General features: G+C 35.9%; 1 protein-coding gene across 50 annotated transcripts in view; it reads left to right on the forward strand.

Annotated features, from left to right (window-relative positions):
• LOC123745770 (zinc finger and BTB domain-containing protein 7A) overlaps positions 1–21,962 on the forward strand; it is a 215,414-nt gene that overhangs the window by 18,526 nt on the left and 174,926 nt on the right. For 2 of the 50 annotated variants that reach the window (XM_069317670.1, XM_045726706.2), the window contains exon 6: positions 19,366–20,319. The exons of the other annotated variants lie outside the window; for them this stretch is intronic. In XM_069317670.1, the coding sequence (XP_069173771.1) occupies positions 19,366–19,752 (387 nt within the window). In that variant the 3' untranslated portion in view covers positions 19,753–20,319. Of the gene's footprint in view, positions 1–19,365; positions 20,320–21,962 lie in introns of those variants that run through there. 50 annotated transcript variants of the gene reach the window in all.

Genomic DNA, 21,962 nt, shown 5'->3' on the forward strand with positions numbered 1-21,962 from the left:
AAAACGTGAAATAGTGGACAGCCGAGGACTGAATCCACTTATAAAATAGTGGGTAACAAGACACTTGGTTTGAATTGTGCCAGGGTCACATTCGTGTAATTACCTAAGTGCAGTTAAAGGACGATAGCTATGCTTGTGACATCCTGTCACCCCAGTAGTGTCAATATAACTTTGATAATTCTGATGGGTTTGGCATTGATCACCCCATTTCATTTGTTTCAACCTTCTACAACTCTGCTGCTTGCAAATGAGAACTTTCTTTTTATATTTTAGGGGCCTTTGTTTCCTTAGCACAAGTCTATGACTTCTTTTTCTTGGAAGTTTAAAATTTCAAAAATTCTCCTTGTCTGTTTTGTTGATTCTTGCTATTATTTTATTTTGTAAGTGGTGATCAAATCCTCTTCTTTCCTCCAACCTTCTTGCCATGGTATGTTTAACCCCTAAAGTACATCTATGGAAATATTGTACCAGCATGTCTGGCCAGATGCAAAAAATAAGAAAATAAATAAAATATTTTTCCTTATAGAAATGATTAATTTGGATACAAATTGTAGGGAGAAGTGGAAATAAACTAAATACAGTACTGTATCTACATTTTTACTGGTTTGGTTTCCTCTTCTTTCCATAAGGTTGTGACGTTGATTTCTATTAACCAGTTTGCAACATGAGATTCTGGTTTTAGTACAATATTGAGTTTATTTCCACTCCCAGGTCTTTTTCTCCTATTGTTCCTTGTAGTTGCCTACCCCTTTCAGTATAGTTTCCTACTGGCCTCCTATTTCCCTGTACCATCTTCATTAACCTTACACTTTTATTGATTTCCAGTGGCCATATGTCCGTCCACTCTAGAAGTTTGTCAAGGTCATCCTGCAGCACTCTACATTCCTTTATTTTCATTAGCTTTGTGTCCTCAGCCAACTTTGACTTTTACAATTAGATTGTTAATAGGAATTAGAAAGATTAGAAATTAGAAATGTCCCTATTTCATCCCAAAGAGTTTCCTCTTTCCACCCTTCTCCAGTTTTACTTATCCTCTATGTGAACCCTTTTTTCCTGTTCATAAGATATTCTTTATTTTACCAGTTTAGTTTCTGCTGTGGATTAGTCATTTTTTAGTAACTAGTTTGAAAGATTTCCGCCGGTCTAGGAAGAACAAATCTACTTTTCCTTCATTTTTTTTAGCATCAATATACAGTATAGATTTTATGCTAAAATTTAAGTGGACATGGGTGTGCAACTTGGTATCGTGAGGATTCACATTTGGCTGTTTTGTGCATAATGCTTTTTAAATATTATTTGCTAATATAATTTGGAATATGGCAAATAATCGTCACAGAAATTAAAATCCACCAAACAATTTGCATCGAAAAGTGAACTGTTCGGCCCATGCAAGAATTCGAGCAGGAGCAATGTTATATAATATGAGAGCCTAATGTACACTGACAACCATATGTTTCACTCTTGTACACCTTTCTTGTTAAATGATTCTCAGGCATTCTACTTACATGTTGACCTTTACTATATTCCACTTCATAACTCTACTTTTCATTCCCTTGCCCTTATCACTCATACCATATCTCATATACCAATCCCATATTCTTACTCCAGCTTTTCCTCAAAAAATGAATTTTCAATGTTTGTACTCTTGAGCATTGTTCTATTGCATACCAGATTTCATTTGCATGTCAGGGCTGGAATTAGTATACTATCTCTCAAAACTTTGCTAACTCCTTTATTAACATTTCATCCTTAAATTATGCTGTTCACTTACCTCTCCTGTCACTTACCATCCTTTCTTGGTTCACCTTTCATACCATTTTTGAAGCTGAACTTTTCAAGCATCTACCCCTCCTGGGAGGCCTGACAGCTGAGTGGATAGTGCTTTGGATTTGTAGTCCTGAGGTTCTGGGTTCGCTCCTCGGTGGAGGCGGAAACAAATGGGCAGAGTTTCTTTCACCCTGATGCCCCTGTTACATCAAATCATATATCAGATGTCACCCTATTCTCACTGGATTTTGAAGAAGCAATAGACAGTATGCCTATGCACTCTGCACCAGGCCCTGATTCTTGGAACTCTATATTCATCAAGAACTGTAAAAAGCCAATATTGCAAGCCCTTCACATTCTTTGGAGACAAAGCCTAGATACTGGCATTATCCCTAATATACTAAAATCAGCAGAGATAGCACCACTCCATAATGGGGGAAATAAGGCAGAGGCAAAAAATTACAGACCGATAGCACCTACATCACACATCATAAAAATCTTTGAAAGAGTGCTAAGAAGTAAGATCACAAAATACATGGAATCACAGCATCTCCATAACCCCAGGCAACATGGTTTCAGAAAAGGGCACTCTTGCCTATCACAGTTGCTGGACCACTATGACATGACACTAGATGCCATGGAAGACAAACAAAATGCTGATGTAATTTATACTGATTTTGCAAAAGCCTTCAACAACTGTGACCATGGTGTTATTGCACATAAAATGCTTTCAAAAGGAATTACTGGAATAATAGGCAGATGGATCTACAATTTCCTGACTAATAGAACCCAATGTGTAATAGTCAACAAAATTAAATCCGGTCCATCACCTGTGAAGAGCTCAGACCCCCAGGGTACTGTGCTTGCTCCAGTACTTTTTCTCATTCTCATATTGGACATAGACAAGGACACAACCTATAGTACTGTATCATCCTTTGCAGATGACACTAGCATTTTTATGAGGGTAGACAACATAGAGGACATGGCAAACCTCCAATCAGACGTAAATCAGGCCTTTCAATAGGCTTCAGAAAATAATACGGTGTTTAACGAAGATATGTTCCGGCTCATGCGCTACGGAAAAAAAGGAAAATATAAAAACGGAAACCACGTACAAAATTCAGTCGAATCATAACATAGAACGAAAAGGTAATGTAAAGGATTTGGGTGTTCTCATGTCGGAAGACCTTACATTTAAAGATCACAATAAAGTAGCCGTCACATCTGCAAGAAAAATAACAGGTTAGATAACGAGAACCTTTCACACTAGAGATGCTATACCGATGATGATACTTTTCAAGACGCTAGTGCTCTCTAGAGTGGAGTACTGCTGCACAATGACAGCCCCTTTCAAAGCTGTAGAAAATGCTGACCTGGAGAGCGTGCAGAGATCCTTTACTGCTGGAATCCACTCCAGGCTCTTTAGGCTCTAGAAAGAATCCACTTTAGGCTCTAGAAAGAGCCTAAATCTGTACAGTATTCTCTTAAGAGAATAGGGATACATGCAGGAGAGATACATAATAATTTACACATGGAAAAAGAGTAGAGGGACTGGTCCCAAATCTGCACACAGAAATAACATCACATGAGACTAGAAGGCATGGCAGAATGTACAGAATACCCCCATTGAAAAGCAGAGGTGCAACAGGATCTCTGAGAGAGGACTTATCAACATCAGAGGTCCGAGGCTGTTCAACACGCTTCCATTTCACATAAGGGGCATAACTGTCCAACCCCTCACAGTGTTCAAAAGAGAGAACTTGACAAACACCTCCAAAGGATACCTGATCAACCAGGCTGCGACGCGTCCAACAGTGGTTGACCAGTCCAGCAAGCAGGAGGCCTGGTCGAGGACCGGGCCGCGGGGATGCTAAACCTTGGAAGCACCTCAAAGTAACCTCAAGGTAACCATAGCAATATATTTCCTACATTTACTTTAAACTTTCTTGTACATATGTCTGCTCACTTTCTGCCTCCCTAATCACACCTCTCTCTCTGTCAGTTTGTCTGTTTATGTAAAAAAAAAAATACATCCATATATATACTATAATACACATATACATACACTTTCTGTATGATTTCCTGTTCTAATAGAATGCTGCCATCCCTGTTTTCTTCCCTTTTATAATGCGATGTCATTATGAATATCATCCATTTTTTTTGTTCGTAACATCCACGTTGGTCAGTCATTGACACTGATTTTTATAAGTTTAATTGGTATTTGTTGTAGAGTATCATTGAAAAGATGTTTAAAATCAGAAGGGGTCATTAGACAATTACCGAATATGGTTTGAATGAATAGCTAGTGAAACCCCTTTCAAATTTTAAGTGCATGTACAGCCTTTGTACCTTTGGATTGTCTCATCTGGTGGTTCTCAATATATATGTAGAATATTTGTATTTTTAGGGATGTTGCTGCTGACTTAATTTTTGTATTTTTTTTTAATTTTAAGGTAAGAACTTTTAGTGTTTTTTCTTCTTAATGATTGTAATGCTGTATATGTTAGTATACACAATATTTTTGCATTTACTTATTTCCAGTAATCATGAATTCCAGTAAGTCATGAAACAGTATTTTACAGTAAGACATATGGTTTTGGGTCAAATTATATATCCAGCGACTATGAATGGTGGTAATTGCGGAGTGTAATAATGTTCATTGGTGAAAGAAAGACAACATTGCCTATGAAAAACATGCATATGGGGGGGAGGGGTGTCTCTTTCCGCTGCATAGCTTCGGGAATACTCGTGCATTCGACTTGGATATTTAATTTTTGTCAACACGTGCATTCACATAAAAATACATCTTCATTTGATTATCAGAAGAGATTACATTTGCCTCTTGGCTCCTGAGATTTCAAGCTGCCGTGGAATGCATCATTTGTTGAATGCATAATAATTTGTGTTCTAACCAAGTGCTGTCTATAGTGTGTACATTTGTCATCTGCTTATACTATATTATAAAGACATTTGTAATTGAAAAAGGTTGTAAGGAGAAAAAGTGGCAAGACATTTCTTCTATAAATTTTTTGAAGATTCGTAACTAATGTATGTAATATTGCACAGTTCTCTCATGACCTTGAATTGTGAACATGATATTAATATAGAAGAAAATGGCAATACAATTCATACAGAATTTTACAACCAAGCTGTATGTGGATGCTGTTCTAAAGGAGACGTCCTGTCACTAAAATGTAAGAAGGATACACAATTATTTGGGGGTTCTGGGAGTAAAAATAAAGTATATAAATTCTTTTTACTGTATACCAGTTAGTACCTGTGCTGTTAGTGTAATTACATATGAATATTATATCAAAGTTTTTATTATAACTCATTATCAACATCTGAAATTGTATATATAATGCATATGTGCTTTGACTTTGCTGCTTTGTTTGACCTGTGAACAGTGCAGCATGTAAACATTGTAATTTTACAATGTTTTACAATGTAAATTTTACAATTTTACAATTTTACAAACATCTGTCAAGATGGAGGAGAATTTGCATACAGGGACAGTAGTGTTTATTATGCAGGATAAGGTTGTTTTAGTAGTAGGAAAATTGTGGGATTAAAAGTAATTTGGTGTGAAATTTGCATCCTAGCATGCAGGACATGAAGTCTGCAAAGATGCAGTTTTGTGATCAGGTAGTAGTTTTAATATTGTAATTATGTTTTCCAATAAAGGATAAGTAGAATGGAAATACTTTCTGAAATCTGAATTATCATTTACAGTTTCAGAGATTACTTAATACCCACTTTAAATAAACTTTTATAGTTGTATGTTACTCTGTTCAAGGATAGAAATGTAAATTTCTTTGCATTTTTATTTACTTCATACCGTAAGTTCATTAAAACAAGATTTAATGCTCTTATGAACTTAAGATTTTTTTCTTAATTTTGTGGAGATGTAATAGTCAAGTTCAAGTCCATAATAGCAATAACTTGCAAATATTGTATTTATGTAGCGTGTAAACTAACAAATCATAAGTTACCTGGCCAAGATGGCTCTGAATTCTTTTTCAAGAACAGCAATGTTTCAATAGTTGTTCTACTGCATTCTCAATATGTACCTTTGTATATACAGTACTCAAAGTGTATGAGAAACATTTGATGATAGAAGAATTTTGTAATTTTTTAAAATGTTATCTACATTAATGCCTTTCTTGAGAGTTCAGTCTTGACCTGAATTCACACTTACTGGAGTATCATGAATAATTTTTAACATCGCTCATGCAGAACCAATACTACTGAAACTAATAATTGATGACACTTTCTACTGGGAGTCCATAGCTTAAACTATCATACAAAAGTTATTTGTTATGGTTAGCTTTTTCAGTGGTACTAGAGGCTCATGATTTAGAAGAGTGTCTTTGTTAAGAACTTGATGGGTGGCAGAGAAGGGTCCTGCTTTTGTTCTATAATGACTCCTGTAGCATTTAACAATGGGTAATTTATTTTCTTCTGCTCTGTGTGAGTGTGGCAAACAATAAGCTGTTATGTAAATTGGTCTAGTCTCAGGTTGCTAGTGAAATTACATTGTGGGTGACAAAGGTGTTGGACCTAGCTTTTCTCCTGACAAAGCTACTATTTGGTACTTGTTAAAAATATTTGGAAGTTGTGACTTGGAGTCAGGGAATGGATTTGTGGTGTTGAGCTTTTACCTCTGGCCAAGATCCATTTTCTCCTGGTTTGTGTGCATGAACTGCCTGTTCTGTGGAGACATCATCCACTACTTAGACTGGTAGGAAGCAATGAGTGAAATATGCAATATGGATACCTGACTGTGGGTTGATATTGGCACTGCTAGTGTTTACAAAACTTCCAAATGGTGCAACCCTACAATACATGTAAGAAAGACTGTTTAAGTACCATTTACCCTGCGCAGGTCACTGTTAGCTATGGCAAGAAAATTCAGGCACCATGAAAAGTATATTGTAGTATTATTGACTAAAGATCCTCTGACATGAGAGATAGAAGCCATCAGGCCAATAAGATAAATTGTATCTATTTAGGCATTCCTTTGCAGCCAGTCCTTATACTGTGTGTGGTTGTACAGTTACTTTGTTTCAAGCAAGTGCCTAATTCTCATTATGTGCTATTAGAGGGAGGGGATACTTTATTCTTAATTTATGATAATATATAGTTAGGGAAGATATACAAAATGAAAATGGCACTTCAGCAAGTACAGTTGGATTTCAAATGAATTATACATGACTATTTTGAATTGAGGAATTGAAACAAACAATTTAGATGTGAGCACTAACATTTTTGTAAGTAAAAACAACAAAGAACACATACACAGGGGCAGCGGCTGAATGAACAGCACTTGGGACTAGTAACTTTCTTTCACCCTGATGTCCCCTGTTACCTAGCAGTAAATAGGTACCTGGGAGATAGACAGCTGTTATGGGCAGCTTCCTAGGGGTGTGTGTGTGTGTGTGAAAAAATAGTAGTTAGTAACAGTTGATTGATTGACGGTTAAGAGGCGGGCTGAAAGAGCAGAGCTCAACTCCTGCCAGCACAACTAGGTGAATACAAAAAATAAAGTCTATCGCTCACTTAAATTATTAAACATATCTCTGGTGTGGAGAGTAAAATTGAAGTAAAATCCTTCACAACATTGAGATTGACACCTTACAGTACAGCCAACAAACACCACCTTCTGCTACCATGTGCAGGCCTTCTCTCTTTGGCAGAGGGTGTAGAGAAGCTACTCAAAAATGTGGGAAAGCTTTTTTTACTCTCAAACATTCTCTCCTGTACAAAGCGTGACATTTACATACATTGGTCATTGATAAATAAAGATCAACTTGTCTTAAGTATGTTTAAAAAACTCAATTATGTTTTATTATTATGTTTAAAAATATGTTAATGCTTGCTTCTAAAATTCTAAATGGTTTGTTTGAATTGCCCAATTCAAAAGAGTTGTGTAATTCATTTTAAGCCCATCATGTATTTGAAGAAGTGCCATTTTAATTTTGTGCATGTTCCCTAACTGTAAATTACCATAAATTAAATGTAATCTATCACCCCCCCCCCCTTATAGTTGTACTGAAACCAAGGCTGTCAAGTTAATTGGTCATCCTCTGTTTTAAGTCTTTCATTTACGTCATTTTGATATATGTTCAGTAATCTTTTACAGCATTTCTCTATTTATGTTCCTTAGCCTTTAACCCTTGTTGTGCACCTGTTATCAAACGTGCTGCTCTGCCTGCAAGGGAATAAACTTTCATTGCAAAAAAAGGAAATTATACAAATAAAATTTTGTGCATATTGATACGAAGTTTGGGTGGGTGGGGATGGGGGGGTCATTTGGTCCTTTGACTCATGTCACCGTTTACCTACTCCTTTTGTAGGGGTAAGAGCTCTAATGTTGACGTTAAATGGTTCATATTTTTCTTGTTTCACTTTAGTTTACACATTGTATGGAATAACTAGATTTTTTTGTTTAAGTAATTGAAAAGATGACGATTGAATACTTTATATAGGTCTATATTGCACATAAATTTGTTTGCGGTACAGTTCATAGGAAGTGCTTGCTACCCATTCGTGTGCTGCTGTTCTGTATGGGAACTTTGTTCAGAAATGAATTCAAACACTGGCTGGAACGATGAAATTGTGATTTGACAATTGACGCATGCCACTGGTGCATATCATCATTATCCTAAAGCAAGTACAGTAATTAAAAATGATCACAGGATCTTTCAATGGATCTTTGTTTTAACAGCATTAAATCCATATACAATACTGTATAACCATATTTACATAATTTAATAAAAAACCAGGTGGTAATAACTAAAATCAACATATTATTATAACTTCTTTAGCTTGGTTATTAACATATGATGATAACTACACTTTAAAGATTAAAGGTTGGTTACATTAATTTGCTGATTTTAGTTATATTTTGCCTTTTATATAAGTGCTATAAATAGTTATATTCATTTGTTTGGTTCAATGGAGTTAACCTACACCCATGAAATATTCTGCTATTATTATTTATTTGCTTACTATGCAATTAGGTTGTCGTGTAGAAGTGGTGTGCAGTTATTGTCTACTCACACCTTGGCATTTCCTGGCGGTGTTTGAATCTATTTCGGGTTGACGTTACAAAACAGAATAGCAGCAAATGGGTGATTTGTAAGACACTTCTTTTGAACTATTCTAAAGGGCAGGACAGTTCAAAACTTAGAAGTTAAGGGCTTATATGCAATTAAGGCATACATATTACATTGTAAGCCTTATATTGAGTGCCCAATTACTGTTTTTGTCAATTATGTTCACATAATGTGTAAACTAAAGTGAAGCAGCATACTCGGTATGCACTAAAGTGAAGCGGGTCTGATGGCCGAGTGGACAGCGCTCGGGACTCGTAATCATAGGGACCAGGAATCGATCCACGGCAATGGCAGAAACAAATGGGCGTAGTTTCTTTCACCCTGACAGCTGCTATGGGCTGCTAACTGGGGGGGGGGGTGTTTGGAAAAAAAAAATGTTGATTGACAGTTGAGAGGTGGGCTAAAAGAGCCAGAGCTCAACCCCCACAAGCACAACTAAGTTAATACAACTAGGTGAAGAGAGAAAAATCTTCCACTCAAACAGGAGTGTCCTCATCCCTGCACGATTCAATAAACAACATATCTTGTGTCGACGTTCTTTTACTCTGTACGAAGTCAGAAAAGACTTAAAGTATTTTTGTTAATATATTCCACATTTTGAGGGGTTAAATGTAGTAAATGTTTTTACTTTCTTAATGTAAATGAGTGAAATTTGAAAATAAAAAATATGAATTACTGTATAAGAAACCCACGGGATTTTCTGAAGATGCTGCAGCTGAAATGGCTGTATTGATTAAGTGCTTTGCATGCTCTTTATCAGACGGATTGCTTCTCCTTGAATAAAACCCACAATAAAGATAATGACAAAAGTTGTCAGAAATTATTTTTAGAATAAGGAAGTGAATTTAATAGACAGTTGAAAAGACCATAAGGAGTATTACCATGCATCTGAATAAATTTTCAAATACTGTAGGCTATCTACCTTGGATGAGAAGTCCGACATTCATGTCTCTGTTTCAGTAACTATTCAACTAGTATTCACCTCACACCGGGCCCTAACATGACTTCAACTGCTATATCTAGTAAGAACGAATATGTTGACCAGACCACACACTAGAAAGTGAAGGGACGACAAGGTTTGGTCCGTCCTGGACCATTCTCAAGTCGATTGTGAGAATGGTCCAGGACAGACCGAAATGTCGTCGTCCCTTCACTTTCTAGTGTGTGGTCTGGTCAACATACTTCAGCCACGTTATTGTGACTCATCGCCTGCAAGAACGAATATATAGTAACTACTTTGTGCTTCCTGTTTGTTTAACATTTTACTTTCCAGTACTGTATATCCTTGTGGGAAATTAAGTTTGAGTTAGCATTCTTTTGTTTAAGGTCTTGATTTCCTGTAACTTGACCCATGCAGAAATATAGGGATTGCAGTACGTACAGTACAGCTAATCTAAAGTTTAATCCTTGTAGTGAATAAACGCTAGACCCATTCTATACAGGTTATATAATGATACTACCTTGTCATCTGTGGTGATGTTCCAGTGATATGGCAATACTTACCAATATTACAGTTAATTATTAATTATACTAGTAATATGTATAATGGGAAATTAATACTGTCAATAATTAGGCAAGTTAATGTTAATGTAATGTTAACTTTTATAATATAAACCATAGCACCTGAAATTCCTCTTTTGAAAGGATTATACAATTTCTTTACTGTAATCAGTAAATTTATCTTGGTTTGTGTGGCATTAAATGCTTTTACTTATCTGCTGTGTACAGATACCTACAGATTGTAGGTCTATGAGAAATTGTGCTACTCTTGACTTTGTATCTTGGCTGATCTAGTGTGTTTGTCTGGTTTGACTTGTAGTTCATCTTTATTGGGTAACAAAATTTGCTTTCTCTTCGCACCCCCAAGTCAATTGCTGCTGTTACCATACATGGTCATAGCAAAATCCAAGTTTAATTAAAGCTTAAAAGGTTAAGAAATAAAATTGTTAGTAACGAAGTAGCACTGTGTAGAATCACATGAAGGGAGAACACATAGCTGGGCAAGCAGGTTGACAAAGAGTTGAGACTGGACCACCCGTGGCACAATATGTAAGCTGCTATAATAAAAAATAAGCTATATTATGGCAGAGGAAATACACTATACAGTACAGTGTGTACACAATTTTTTGGGTGGTCATAGGAGGGTGAGCTAGCAATTGTGGGTGGGTGACTGAGAGCTTGATTAAAAACAGGCGGGCAGGTGGCAGAGAGTTTCTGGTGATGTAAAGCTCAGAATGTATGAAAAGTTTTTGACAATGTCTGGCACAGTGGCCTAACATATTAGAAACACCCAATCCTTCCACATTCCCTTCCATCCACATATTGGGTGTTTGGGCTGCTTATTGGCCACACCCAATCCTTCCACATTCCCTCTCATCCACATACTCGGTCTCCTCCCATTGCCTTCAATCCACATACGTGTCCCTCCCCCTCCCTCCCTTTCCACACCCTGCTATCCTCTACTCCTATCCCCGACACTTCCATTCCCCACCCTATCTGCAACTTTCAAGATGGGATTAGTACTGTATGGTCCTTGCTTTCTGCCAGCAGGCTCATTACAGATGGAATATCAAGAATTTTAGATATTTACTGGCTTGCATGTTTGTCTAGGGCCAGTTTATTACTTGTAGGTACATACTGGAATATGATTTAAGAACAACAAAGGCACACACACAATTATACACACAGAGACAGGCTGCCTGACATCATTCATATTGTTTGACTAACTGTGAATGCTGAAATGGCTGTGACTAGTTGCCTGCTACACAACAACAAAGGCAGGGGAATCTGTGAAGGGAAAACATAAGAATTGTGTGGAGACACCAATAGCCAGGGATTGCAAGTTTAATCAAGGAAAAACAACAAAGGAGCCAGCATACTACCGACTCATGTTCCATCAGTGCTTACATGTGAAATTTCCTTCCTCTGTTACAACTTTGGGAGTAAATAGATTAAATACTGATACATTGTTATTGGTAACCCAAAGTTCCATTAGAGAACTTAAAATTGTTAGCGCTTCTCATTCCATATAAACTTTTAACTTGAACGTAAATTTAGTCGAATTTCTGAGCTCGTGCAGTACTTTACTGCAAGAGCTTTTAGTACTTATGGCATGGTGGCCAGTGCCACCATGTATATCTAATGGTATATGATGCTGGCCTAAGATGACATGTGTTGAGTCAGACACACTGATGTGTGGTAGCTGACTTAGTGTATAGGCACTAGGGAGGCTGTGAGACATTGCCTTTATCTGGGAATTGTGTGAACTAATGTGATGGAACCGATCAATGTGCCTTAGCCTAATCAGTCTTGTATCTTGTAATTTCCTTCCCATAATAATAGCAAGCCGAGACATTCAGATGCGGACTTTAAACTTGGAAAAATTGAAGGGAGGAGAATCTGTTTGTTGCTCAAAATAAATCCAGTGAATTATCAGGATGCCATAAGCACAATCAGGGAGCACTCTAAACATCAGAGGCTCAACAAACATTTAAAATGGTTGCCAGAACAACAATGGAAGCTTTCAACAGAGAATTGGACAAGTTTATACTGGATCAGCCAGGCTGAGATGGCTATGTGGGCTTCTAGACAACCTGACACACATGCACGGTTGTGGGAATAAAAGAAATTAAAAATATCACATCGGCTGAAGCTATGTGAACTTACTGATAATTCTGCTGAGGGCGAGAAACGACATTTGCTGTTTCTTTAGTGTACAGTGCCTAGGTATTGATTTTATAACTGATTGCGTTAACCTTGTCGATAACTTGCAACGAGTACTTCAATGTAATTTTTGGGGGTCAGAGTTCTCATTCTCATTTCATCCTTAGTTGAAAACGAAGCTTTTAGCTAACCCATTAGATATCCTACAGTTTAAACTGCGATGATAACTAAAGCCAGGAAGCCACAAAAGATGATGTGGATGAGGGCTGAATGTCACAAAATGAGAGAGTAAGAGTCCCACTGTTTTAGGCAATGCAACACTGGAATTAGTTTGAGTGTAGTTGGAGTTAGATTCTTGGTCCACACTTCCACCACTTCACTAATGTTGATGGGAGATCGCACAATTAGGATGAGAAGTTTGCTAAGCTAATGATGTTGATGGAAGCATCTGAATGGCTGGGGTCAATCCCTACCCAGTCAGATGCTGGTCCAGTTGGAACTAACTAGGCTTTATATTGTTAATAGTAATGCATAGCATGGTTCATGGTGCCTTATGTCATGCATGCTGAGCCTTATGCATCGCATCAGGCTCAGCATGGCCAATCTAAAATCTTTGGCTAAAAAAACATTTTAAGGAAGACATTGGAAGGAAAGGAAGTTTAAAGAAGACTTCCTTAATGTCTTAAGGAAGCCATTAAGGAAGACCAAGACATTGTTCCTAGCAGCCATAGAGTCTAAATTACAAATTTTGTAAAAAATATGGGTGCCAAATTTCTAGAGGGTGGTACAGTACCTGAACATGGCAAGTGTGTCTTACCTGGAATTCTAGCTAATCCTCTAATCTTGAATAGTGACAGCCAATGTCACTATTACTAAGATACTAAGTATCTTATACTTAGATACAAATAAGTAAACCACTTGTAACTTAAACCTTAACAAGATGAATATATTTTTCTGCAAAACCGTGAAGTACCTGTATAGTGAATGGCCCAATTGCAATTGAGTTACCCCAGTCTTTCCTGTGGCCAATATCTGAATTGTGAATTTCATGAGAAAACTTTGATACATATGCCTAATAAAGCTATAATTCTACAATGTGTTGTTTTATTAGCCAGGATACACTTGGGATACAGACATGTTGTATTCGTCACTTTTCCAAAACTTTGTGTTAAATACACTTGTCAACTTTGTGATTTTTTTTTATTTCTCTTGAACATTATACTGTATTGTAGAATAACCCACATTGACTTATTTTTTCTTCCTCGGTTGAGAGCTTCTCAAACACTAAACTCTACTGAACTCTAAATATTATATGAATAGACTACAGTAGCATTTGATATATATACAGTACTTGATGTATATAAAAAATTTACTATGTAAAACACCAATTCAATACTGTAATATACATGTGTTTTCTTTATAACCTGAGCTTTGAAATACCCTTTTAATACTGTTGTTGAGTGTTTAATAAGCTACACCTCATTTTCTTATAGCGTATCAGCTCATAAAGCTGTCAACGAATAGCAGTAAAAAATATGATTACATGTATGCTGGTTACCTTCACACTAAATACATGCCATATCTTATTTTTTTTTTAGAAAACCTAATCCTGTGTGCTTGAAACATAAGATTGAACAAAGGAAAACAAGTTATTAACGAATGTAACAATGAATAATGTGTTCAAAATGTGCTCTGGAGTAAAAACTGTGGATAATCATAATCACACAAATGATGGTGGCAGAAAGTATTGTTCAGTATTCTCAATACAATGTGTGTACCAAGTACAAACTCTCCCTTTCTGGGACAAATAGTAGCATGATCCAAATGCATAACAAAACACAGATTTCTAACGTTAGAACACAAATACAGTACTTCCTATATTACCTTTTGGTTAGGATCAGGGTACGTCATTGACACGGAGGCACAGTACTGGCCATCAGATGTCAATTGTGGTATTAGCCAGGCAGGCCAACTTGTGATTGTTAGTAAGAGCTCTCCTTGGTGTCTCTGATGCCAGTAGATGCTTGTACTCGCCTAGTTGTGCTTGGGGGGGGGGGTCCTGCTTCAGCTTGTGAGAGTTTTTGAATGTGCAGTAAACTCGACATTCTCCAATCTGATCACTTTGGTTACAATCATGATTTTATCTACAGCTGTGATCGGATATTTGGTTGAATCCTCCCAGCCACAAAAAAAATTTGTTCAAAGTTGCATAAATCATTTAGATACCTTAAACATAAGACCACAGAATATTGGTAATAATGATACATATTACAGTACTGTACTGTACTTAATAGGGTTAGCACTACCAAATATTCACTTGTCTGTCAACATCAGAAAATATGTATGAATGTTCCTGAAATTTTACACAGATTTTTATTGAATACACTTGACACATTCCAGGGTTGAGACTTCAGCTTTAAAACATGAATAAAATAAGTAAATAAATAAATTTTATGTGCCAGTCTAATTTTTGTATTATCAGTACATGTTGTTATAGGAATATCTTAATTTTTTAAGCATAATTTGGATTTTATGTTAGAATTACAATATAATGGATAGAATTTGATCATACTTATTAGTTTAGCCTTAATTTTGGAAACTAAAAGAAAAATAGTCTTTTAATAAATAGAAAGAAAAATTAGATTTAGTTTTTTAATTGGATTGATGAATACAACTATTCTACACTTTTTACAAGATAAAGTAATATGTTTTGGTGGGAGAAAAACCCTTGGCTCATATCCTATAATTAATGCATTTAGTAATAATACAAGAAGACTTATCATGAGAAATTCTTGTATAGCAAGTTGTTAATAATGTTAAGTATATGGCTAGGATAGACACCACTTATTTTTTTAGGGGAGGGGGGGGTAGATTGGGATGAATTTTAAGTTGGGAAGACTGTATAAGGTTGAATTCTTTAGTCAAATGTTAAGAATATATATTTTTATATATAATTGATGAGAGTTTATGCTGGGATAATTAATACTTTGCATAAACAGGTTACGTTAGTTAATACTCTATCGTACAGTATTTTGTTAATTCTTAACCCCCTCCCCTGTCCCATCATCCTCCCCACCATCCCCACACCTGTCCCCTCGTCCTCCCCACCATTCCCCACTCCCTCTTCCTTAATTGGAGTCAAAACTTTTAAATGTACAGTACCTTACTTATAAAGTGATGTACAGTAGTGAAAATCAGGCTCAGAAGTATCATGTTGCCGTCAAAGGTTATGAAATAATAATTACCACCACCATCACCTGGTTTTACATTTTATAAACTGTAACATATTGTATATAAATATTTTTCAGTAAAAGCTTTTTCAGTGAAAGCTTTTGACATTAATGCCCAGTAGTGTTGGGAAGTATGTTTTAGAGTTACGATCAAATTGTAACGTTTTCTTGTTTATCTTGGTTTGTGTACGAAAGTTTGAAAATTATCACAACTTAACAATGATAAAACAGTCATTTTTATGTATAGTCATGTATTTCCTAGAATTGTAATGGGGGGTAAAGACAATTATTTTACTATTTTTTTTTTTACATCGGCGTATATTGTAATAAATTGACTGCATCTTCCAGTTTCACCATTTTGGATTTTTGGGAGTGGGTGGGGATTTTATATTCTACATTTGTTTTACATTACTATCAAGAAAATTGAGTGTTATTCGTTTCTGTTTATCGAGTGAAAATGCAATTTAAATTTTGTAAATAATACATAAAATTTACACAATTTTATATGTATTTGAATTTTTTTCTAATAGAAAATATGGTTCACTTATCTCAATACCAGGCTATAAATGGTAGCAGTGTAGTACTATCATATGTACTAGAAATATGCATACGTTTCAAGGAATTTTATTCTTTTTTTTTTAGTATAAAAAACTGACTTTTTGTCCATGTCAGTTTTATAGTTTTTATTTGATGTTTTCACTTTTTGTTTATACATTTCTATAAAGGAAAAACATTTCTCTTCATATTTACCATTATTCATTACAGCACACATAATAGTGACCGATTGTTGAATAGTAACTTTTTTTTTTTACAAATTTAGATCAGTATTGAATGACATTTACCCCTCTCATAGCCAAAGCTACAATGCCCAAAACTTTTTTTTGGTGGCCAGTTCTTTAGGTGAACATTTAAAGTGTTTAAACCTTTGTGCAATCTCCAAAATTTGCATATTACAGTGTACAATTTTATTTACCAGTCGACTGTAGTCCAGGCGAAGCGGGTGTAGTACAATACTGTGTACATTAGGGAGTGAATCTGGGTAATGAGGCAGAACTCTGGTTGGGTTTTATGTTTGCATAATGGCTAAAAATGAGTAAATCAATAAAAATGCCTGCAATCTCATAAAACTGAACTTTCCTTTAAAATTCAGATGTTGAGCAACAATAACTTGGTTGAAGATATGATGACCAAACCACACATCAGAAAATGGAGAAACAACAACATTTCGATCCATCCATATGAAGTCACACAGTTTGATAATGGTCCTGGAAGACCAAAATGTCATTGTTGGTCCCTTTTCTGATGTGTGGTTTGGTCATCATTCCTTCTAAATGCAATCTACCCGTCACTGGTATTTTTCATTATCTGTACCCCTGAGACTGACTGCTCAGTCCTCAGTCCGTCAATGGGACGGACTGCAACAGCATGTAGGTTTTACAGAAACAATACTTGCACACAGACTATTAGTGTCAGGTTAAACAACTAGCTGACATCTACAAGAATAAGTAGTTGCACTACAACTAGCTATCAGTACATTAAAAGATACCGAAGGAGGAATAATAATTTGTGATTCAAAGTTTGCTCCTATGGAACTTAAAAACTTCTGTAAGATCAGCCTTCAAGAGCCTCATAATTACAACTATAAATAACCTGCTCGCTGTACAGAATAAAGGGTTTTGTATGGATACTATATCACATAAATATAACCCATCATAATGACACAAACATTGTAGCCAAATTTGCATGTAATACGGATGAAGTTGAATTAGACCTAGATTCCCCATCTCTGGTGTCAAGACTATATTGTTTCAAACACTGGTCTAATAGAAGAGAAATTACTGACTCAAAGGCCTGAAAGCACCAATATAAAAAAAAACTAATTTGTTTAGATCCAAAACCTATGTAATAGTCAGCAAAAAACGCTAAAACTGTGCGATATAGTGGTTGCCTAGATAAGGTTGGGCTACCATTGCTTTTGGTAGGTGGCTACAGGTGACAGATCTCCCAATCCTGAGCACTCCAGGTACAAACTCTTTGAGCAGGAACTGGGTCATGATCTTACTACATTATTGAGTGCCCAGTTGTTGGTTCCTTCAGATCGCACTGGCATGGGGTACCTGCAGCTTTGCAGTCATTTGATTAACTCTAGCGTTCTTGAGGATATCCTCATTATGCATCCGGAATTTGCCAGTGCAGGCTGCTGGTTTCAGTGCAGTCATCTCTGCATGACTAGCCGTCCTGTGAGATGGGGACATTTTGGTGTCGTTGCTGCCTTATTCACTCTCGGGTCCTTGATTATATCCCCATAAAGCATCCCGAGTTTGCCAGTGCTGACTACTGATGATATGGACCTGTATGACTAACCATCCTGTATGATGGTGATTCTTAGAATCACATAGTTTTTTTTACACAGTTTGTACTTCTCTTCATATAGTCTAGGGGAGGTGCATAAATGTAGATGTACCTAAATATATTAATAATAAAAACAAAAAAAAATGGGGCCCCTGGTTGATTTGAACTGTCATCTGGTTGTGCACTTAAGTACTAGCCTAGCACATGGGTTGTTGACATTGGACAAACTACCACTTTTTCTTGTTTTCATCTCTTCTATTTTTAGTCTAGATAAGTGTTATCGTTTTGCTTCACCTATACGTTCTGTGTGATTTTGTTATGTTTGGCTAGGTCTCCAATCCTCATTCTCCCCCTCACCTCTATGAGCACAAGACTGTGAACTTGGTAATGGTGAATTTATCTAAGTAGGGAAGCTTGATAAAAGCTGCCATACTTGTTTTGCATCTATTGTGAATAGTTTTGTAATTTGGTACAGTATAGCAATTTTTGTGAAAGTTAATGCAAGAAGCCAATTTTTTTCAGGTACTGTACTTGATTAGATAGGCTTTTATCTAGAAAGCACTTAGCCATATGTAATGAAGTGGTTTAAATATTTTACATTTGTAACATACCAGTAATTCTGGTCTGAATTGTACTTAGTTTCAAGTTAAGGAAACAGATTTATCTGGTAAGGGGCTACATTTCTTCTTATAGAGATGGTAAAGGTTTTAAAATTTTAGTAATGTGGAGTATTTGAGAGGAGCGAGACAGCTCACTTGGAAAATAAATTTTTACAGATTTATTGATTTATTGCTATAATTTGATGTGTAACAAAACATGCATAAGTTTGACATTAAAAGCTTGCATTAATGGTTAAATTGTGAATACTCTCTCTCTTATTTTGCAAGTGCAGTAGTTTGTGGTTCTCAGCTTATCAATATTTTATGAGTGTCACATTTGCTAATGTTAATTGCAGTGAAATTTTCATGTGCTTTGTTGAAATGTTTTCATAGAAGACTTGGGTATCTGAAAATCAGTATCAAGATCATTTTATTGGGTAGAAGCTTAACTATACGTGTTAGAAAATAAATGATGGTAATTTATGACCTACTCTGAATAGGAAATGCTTCACAAATTTTAATGTGACTGTGTTAATTAAAAGCTGATGCTTAGAACATGAGCATTATTTAAGTTTTAAGCAAATTAAGTATGATTCCATAAATTGTAACAGTGATTAAGATGGGCGTTCCCGACAGGTGAGGATGAACAGTGATAGATCGAGGAATATCGGGAGGGAAGCGAACAGCAAGGTGCATCAGTGCCCCATCTGTGCCTATTCCACAGATCGGAAAGACAGCATGACGAGGCACATACGATCCCACACTGGAGAGAAACCATTTACCTGTTCTTATTGTACCTATTGTGCAACTACAAAAGATAAATTAATACAACATATTCGAATCCATACTGGAGAGAAACCGTATGCTTGCCCATTTTGTCCTTTGCATTTTGCATTGAAAAATAATTTAAAAACCCATACTCGTATTCATACTGGAGAAAAGCCATATGCGTGCCCTATTTGCCCTTATCGGTCAGCACAAAGAACTTCTTTAGTAGGTCATATCCGCAGGCATCGTGTGTAATGTGCCAAAGCTTTCATGTGAACAAAAAAGAGATGCAGAAAACTTACCCAAATGTGCCATTTAGCTATAATTTTGCTTTTACTCAAATCATGAAGTAAATAGTTATTGTTGAATGTTCAGTCATGGTGCACAGCATTTATATGTTGTTAGTTGTGAAAAATGCAAATTATCTTGATAAAAAGTATTATGAAACTATAAAATGTCATTCACTTATAATCAAAGCTTGAAATATTGCTTTATATGTCCCCTGATAGAGGGTCTCAAATTATTAATCTTTCTGAACTTAACTGATTTTATGTATTGAAGTTTAAGGTCTTATGTTTAGTAATATGAGTTTAAAGTATTAAATGTTTAAAATTTACATAAAAAGGTTTTTTAGGAAGAAATATTACGACAAAATGGAAATAAGCAGTTACAAATTTCATAGTGTATTTGAAGCAACATTAATATTTGCATTGTCCTACTAAGTTATGCTTAATAAAAAATATTTTACTGCTGGATTTCTTTTTAATTTTGTATTAATACTGTACATGTTTCAGAAGCAATTGAAATAAATATATAAACTATTATGATATGTTCCTGATAATTTCCTGATATTCATAGCTCTTGGTTTTCATATTATCCTTTGTTCACAAATTATTTTACTTATGGGGTCAATTGTGTCATATTGTAACCCAAGTGTCGTACAGCAGTAAAGCAAATTTGAGGTCACATTCATCTAATGTTTTGCTGTAATGTGCCTGCCGCACACGTGCATTTCTGCACATATACATGGATGGTTGCTTCTGTGTATATATTTACTTGTGTACATGGTCAAACATGTACATATAGGTACATTTGTGCTACTTGTATGTAACCTTGTATATATATAAATATATGTGCATATATGCAAACATGTAAATTTTACACTTGAAAATGAGTCATAGTGGGAGGGATTCCAGGTGGCATATATTCCTGTATGTACATCAAATTTTATTTTTATTTTTTTTTTATTTTTTTTTTTGTTTTTTTGTTTATTATTTACTCTTTGTTTCCAAGAATGCATCAAGAGTTAGTTGCACCTTTTCTTCACTATTAGTTTATTTACAAATAATAATATACACACATGAGGAAAATGGAGCAGCTGAAAAACCTGATTTCAAGAGAGGACAATATGAGGAACTTAGAAACAACTTTAATGAAATTGATTAGAAAACTTGCTGTTAGGCAAGGAAGTAAATGAGATATGTGTCAAGTTTTGTGAAATATATGATAAAGGCACACAAAAAATTATACCAAAACAGAGATGCAGACCTTGGAAATAGGATTTGCTCAACATAAACCGTGAGAGCGCCAGACGAAATGACACAAAAATGGAATCAGTATAGGAAGAGGTCAAACCCTTAAACATACCAGCAATATAAAAAAAACAAGAAACAACTACATGCCAGTGAGAATTAAGAAGGCAGAAGGAAATTTTGAAAAAAGAGTTAACAGACAAATGCAAAACAGTACCAGGCCTATTCTATAAATTCATTAAAAGCAAATTGCAAGTAAAGGATCAAATTTGGAGGTTGACCATTAGAAACAGATTCATAGAAAATTAAAAGGAATTTTGTGAGACATTTAATGAACAGTTCCAATGCATGTGTGTGTGTGCAAAATAGAATTTTAAGAGAACCAGACATATGTAATAAGATTTCCAGAGAACAACATAGAGCACATAAAGGTGTCTAGAAACAAAGTGGAAAAAATGATAAAGGAGCTAAGTAGGAACAAAGCAGTTGGTCCAGATGGAGTTTCACCTTGGATTCTGAGAGAATGCGCATCTGAGTCTTGCCATATATAGTATATGGAAAAGGCTAACATAGTTCTCATCCACAAATGTGGCAGCAGGGAAAACCCTCCAACAACCAATCAGCCGGCAAGCTTCAATATCCAGGCTACGTTGTTCCCAGTACTGTACTTCCCAACGCTTCTACTTCTGCTACACAGTCATCCACACCAGGCCAGACCCCCCTCCCACTGGGGACCCAGCATACAGGCGACTGCAGCCCAACCAGCCACCTCACCAGTCAACCAATCAGCGACCTCGGCTGCCACCACTCTCATCCAAGTCCTGATCAGTGGATCAGTGTAGCTGAGAAGATGGCAGGGACATTTATTGTTGTTATAGATTCATCTACTTGAAACAAGATCCAAGTAGCATGGGCTATGGTGAGCCCGTAACT

Source organism: Procambarus clarkii, chromosome 88 (genome assembly GCF_040958095.1).
Source record: "Procambarus clarkii isolate CNS0578487 chromosome 88, FALCON_Pclarkii_2.0, whole genome shotgun sequence".
NCBI classification, from domain to species: Eukaryota; Metazoa; Arthropoda; class Malacostraca; order Decapoda; family Cambaridae; genus Procambarus; species Procambarus clarkii.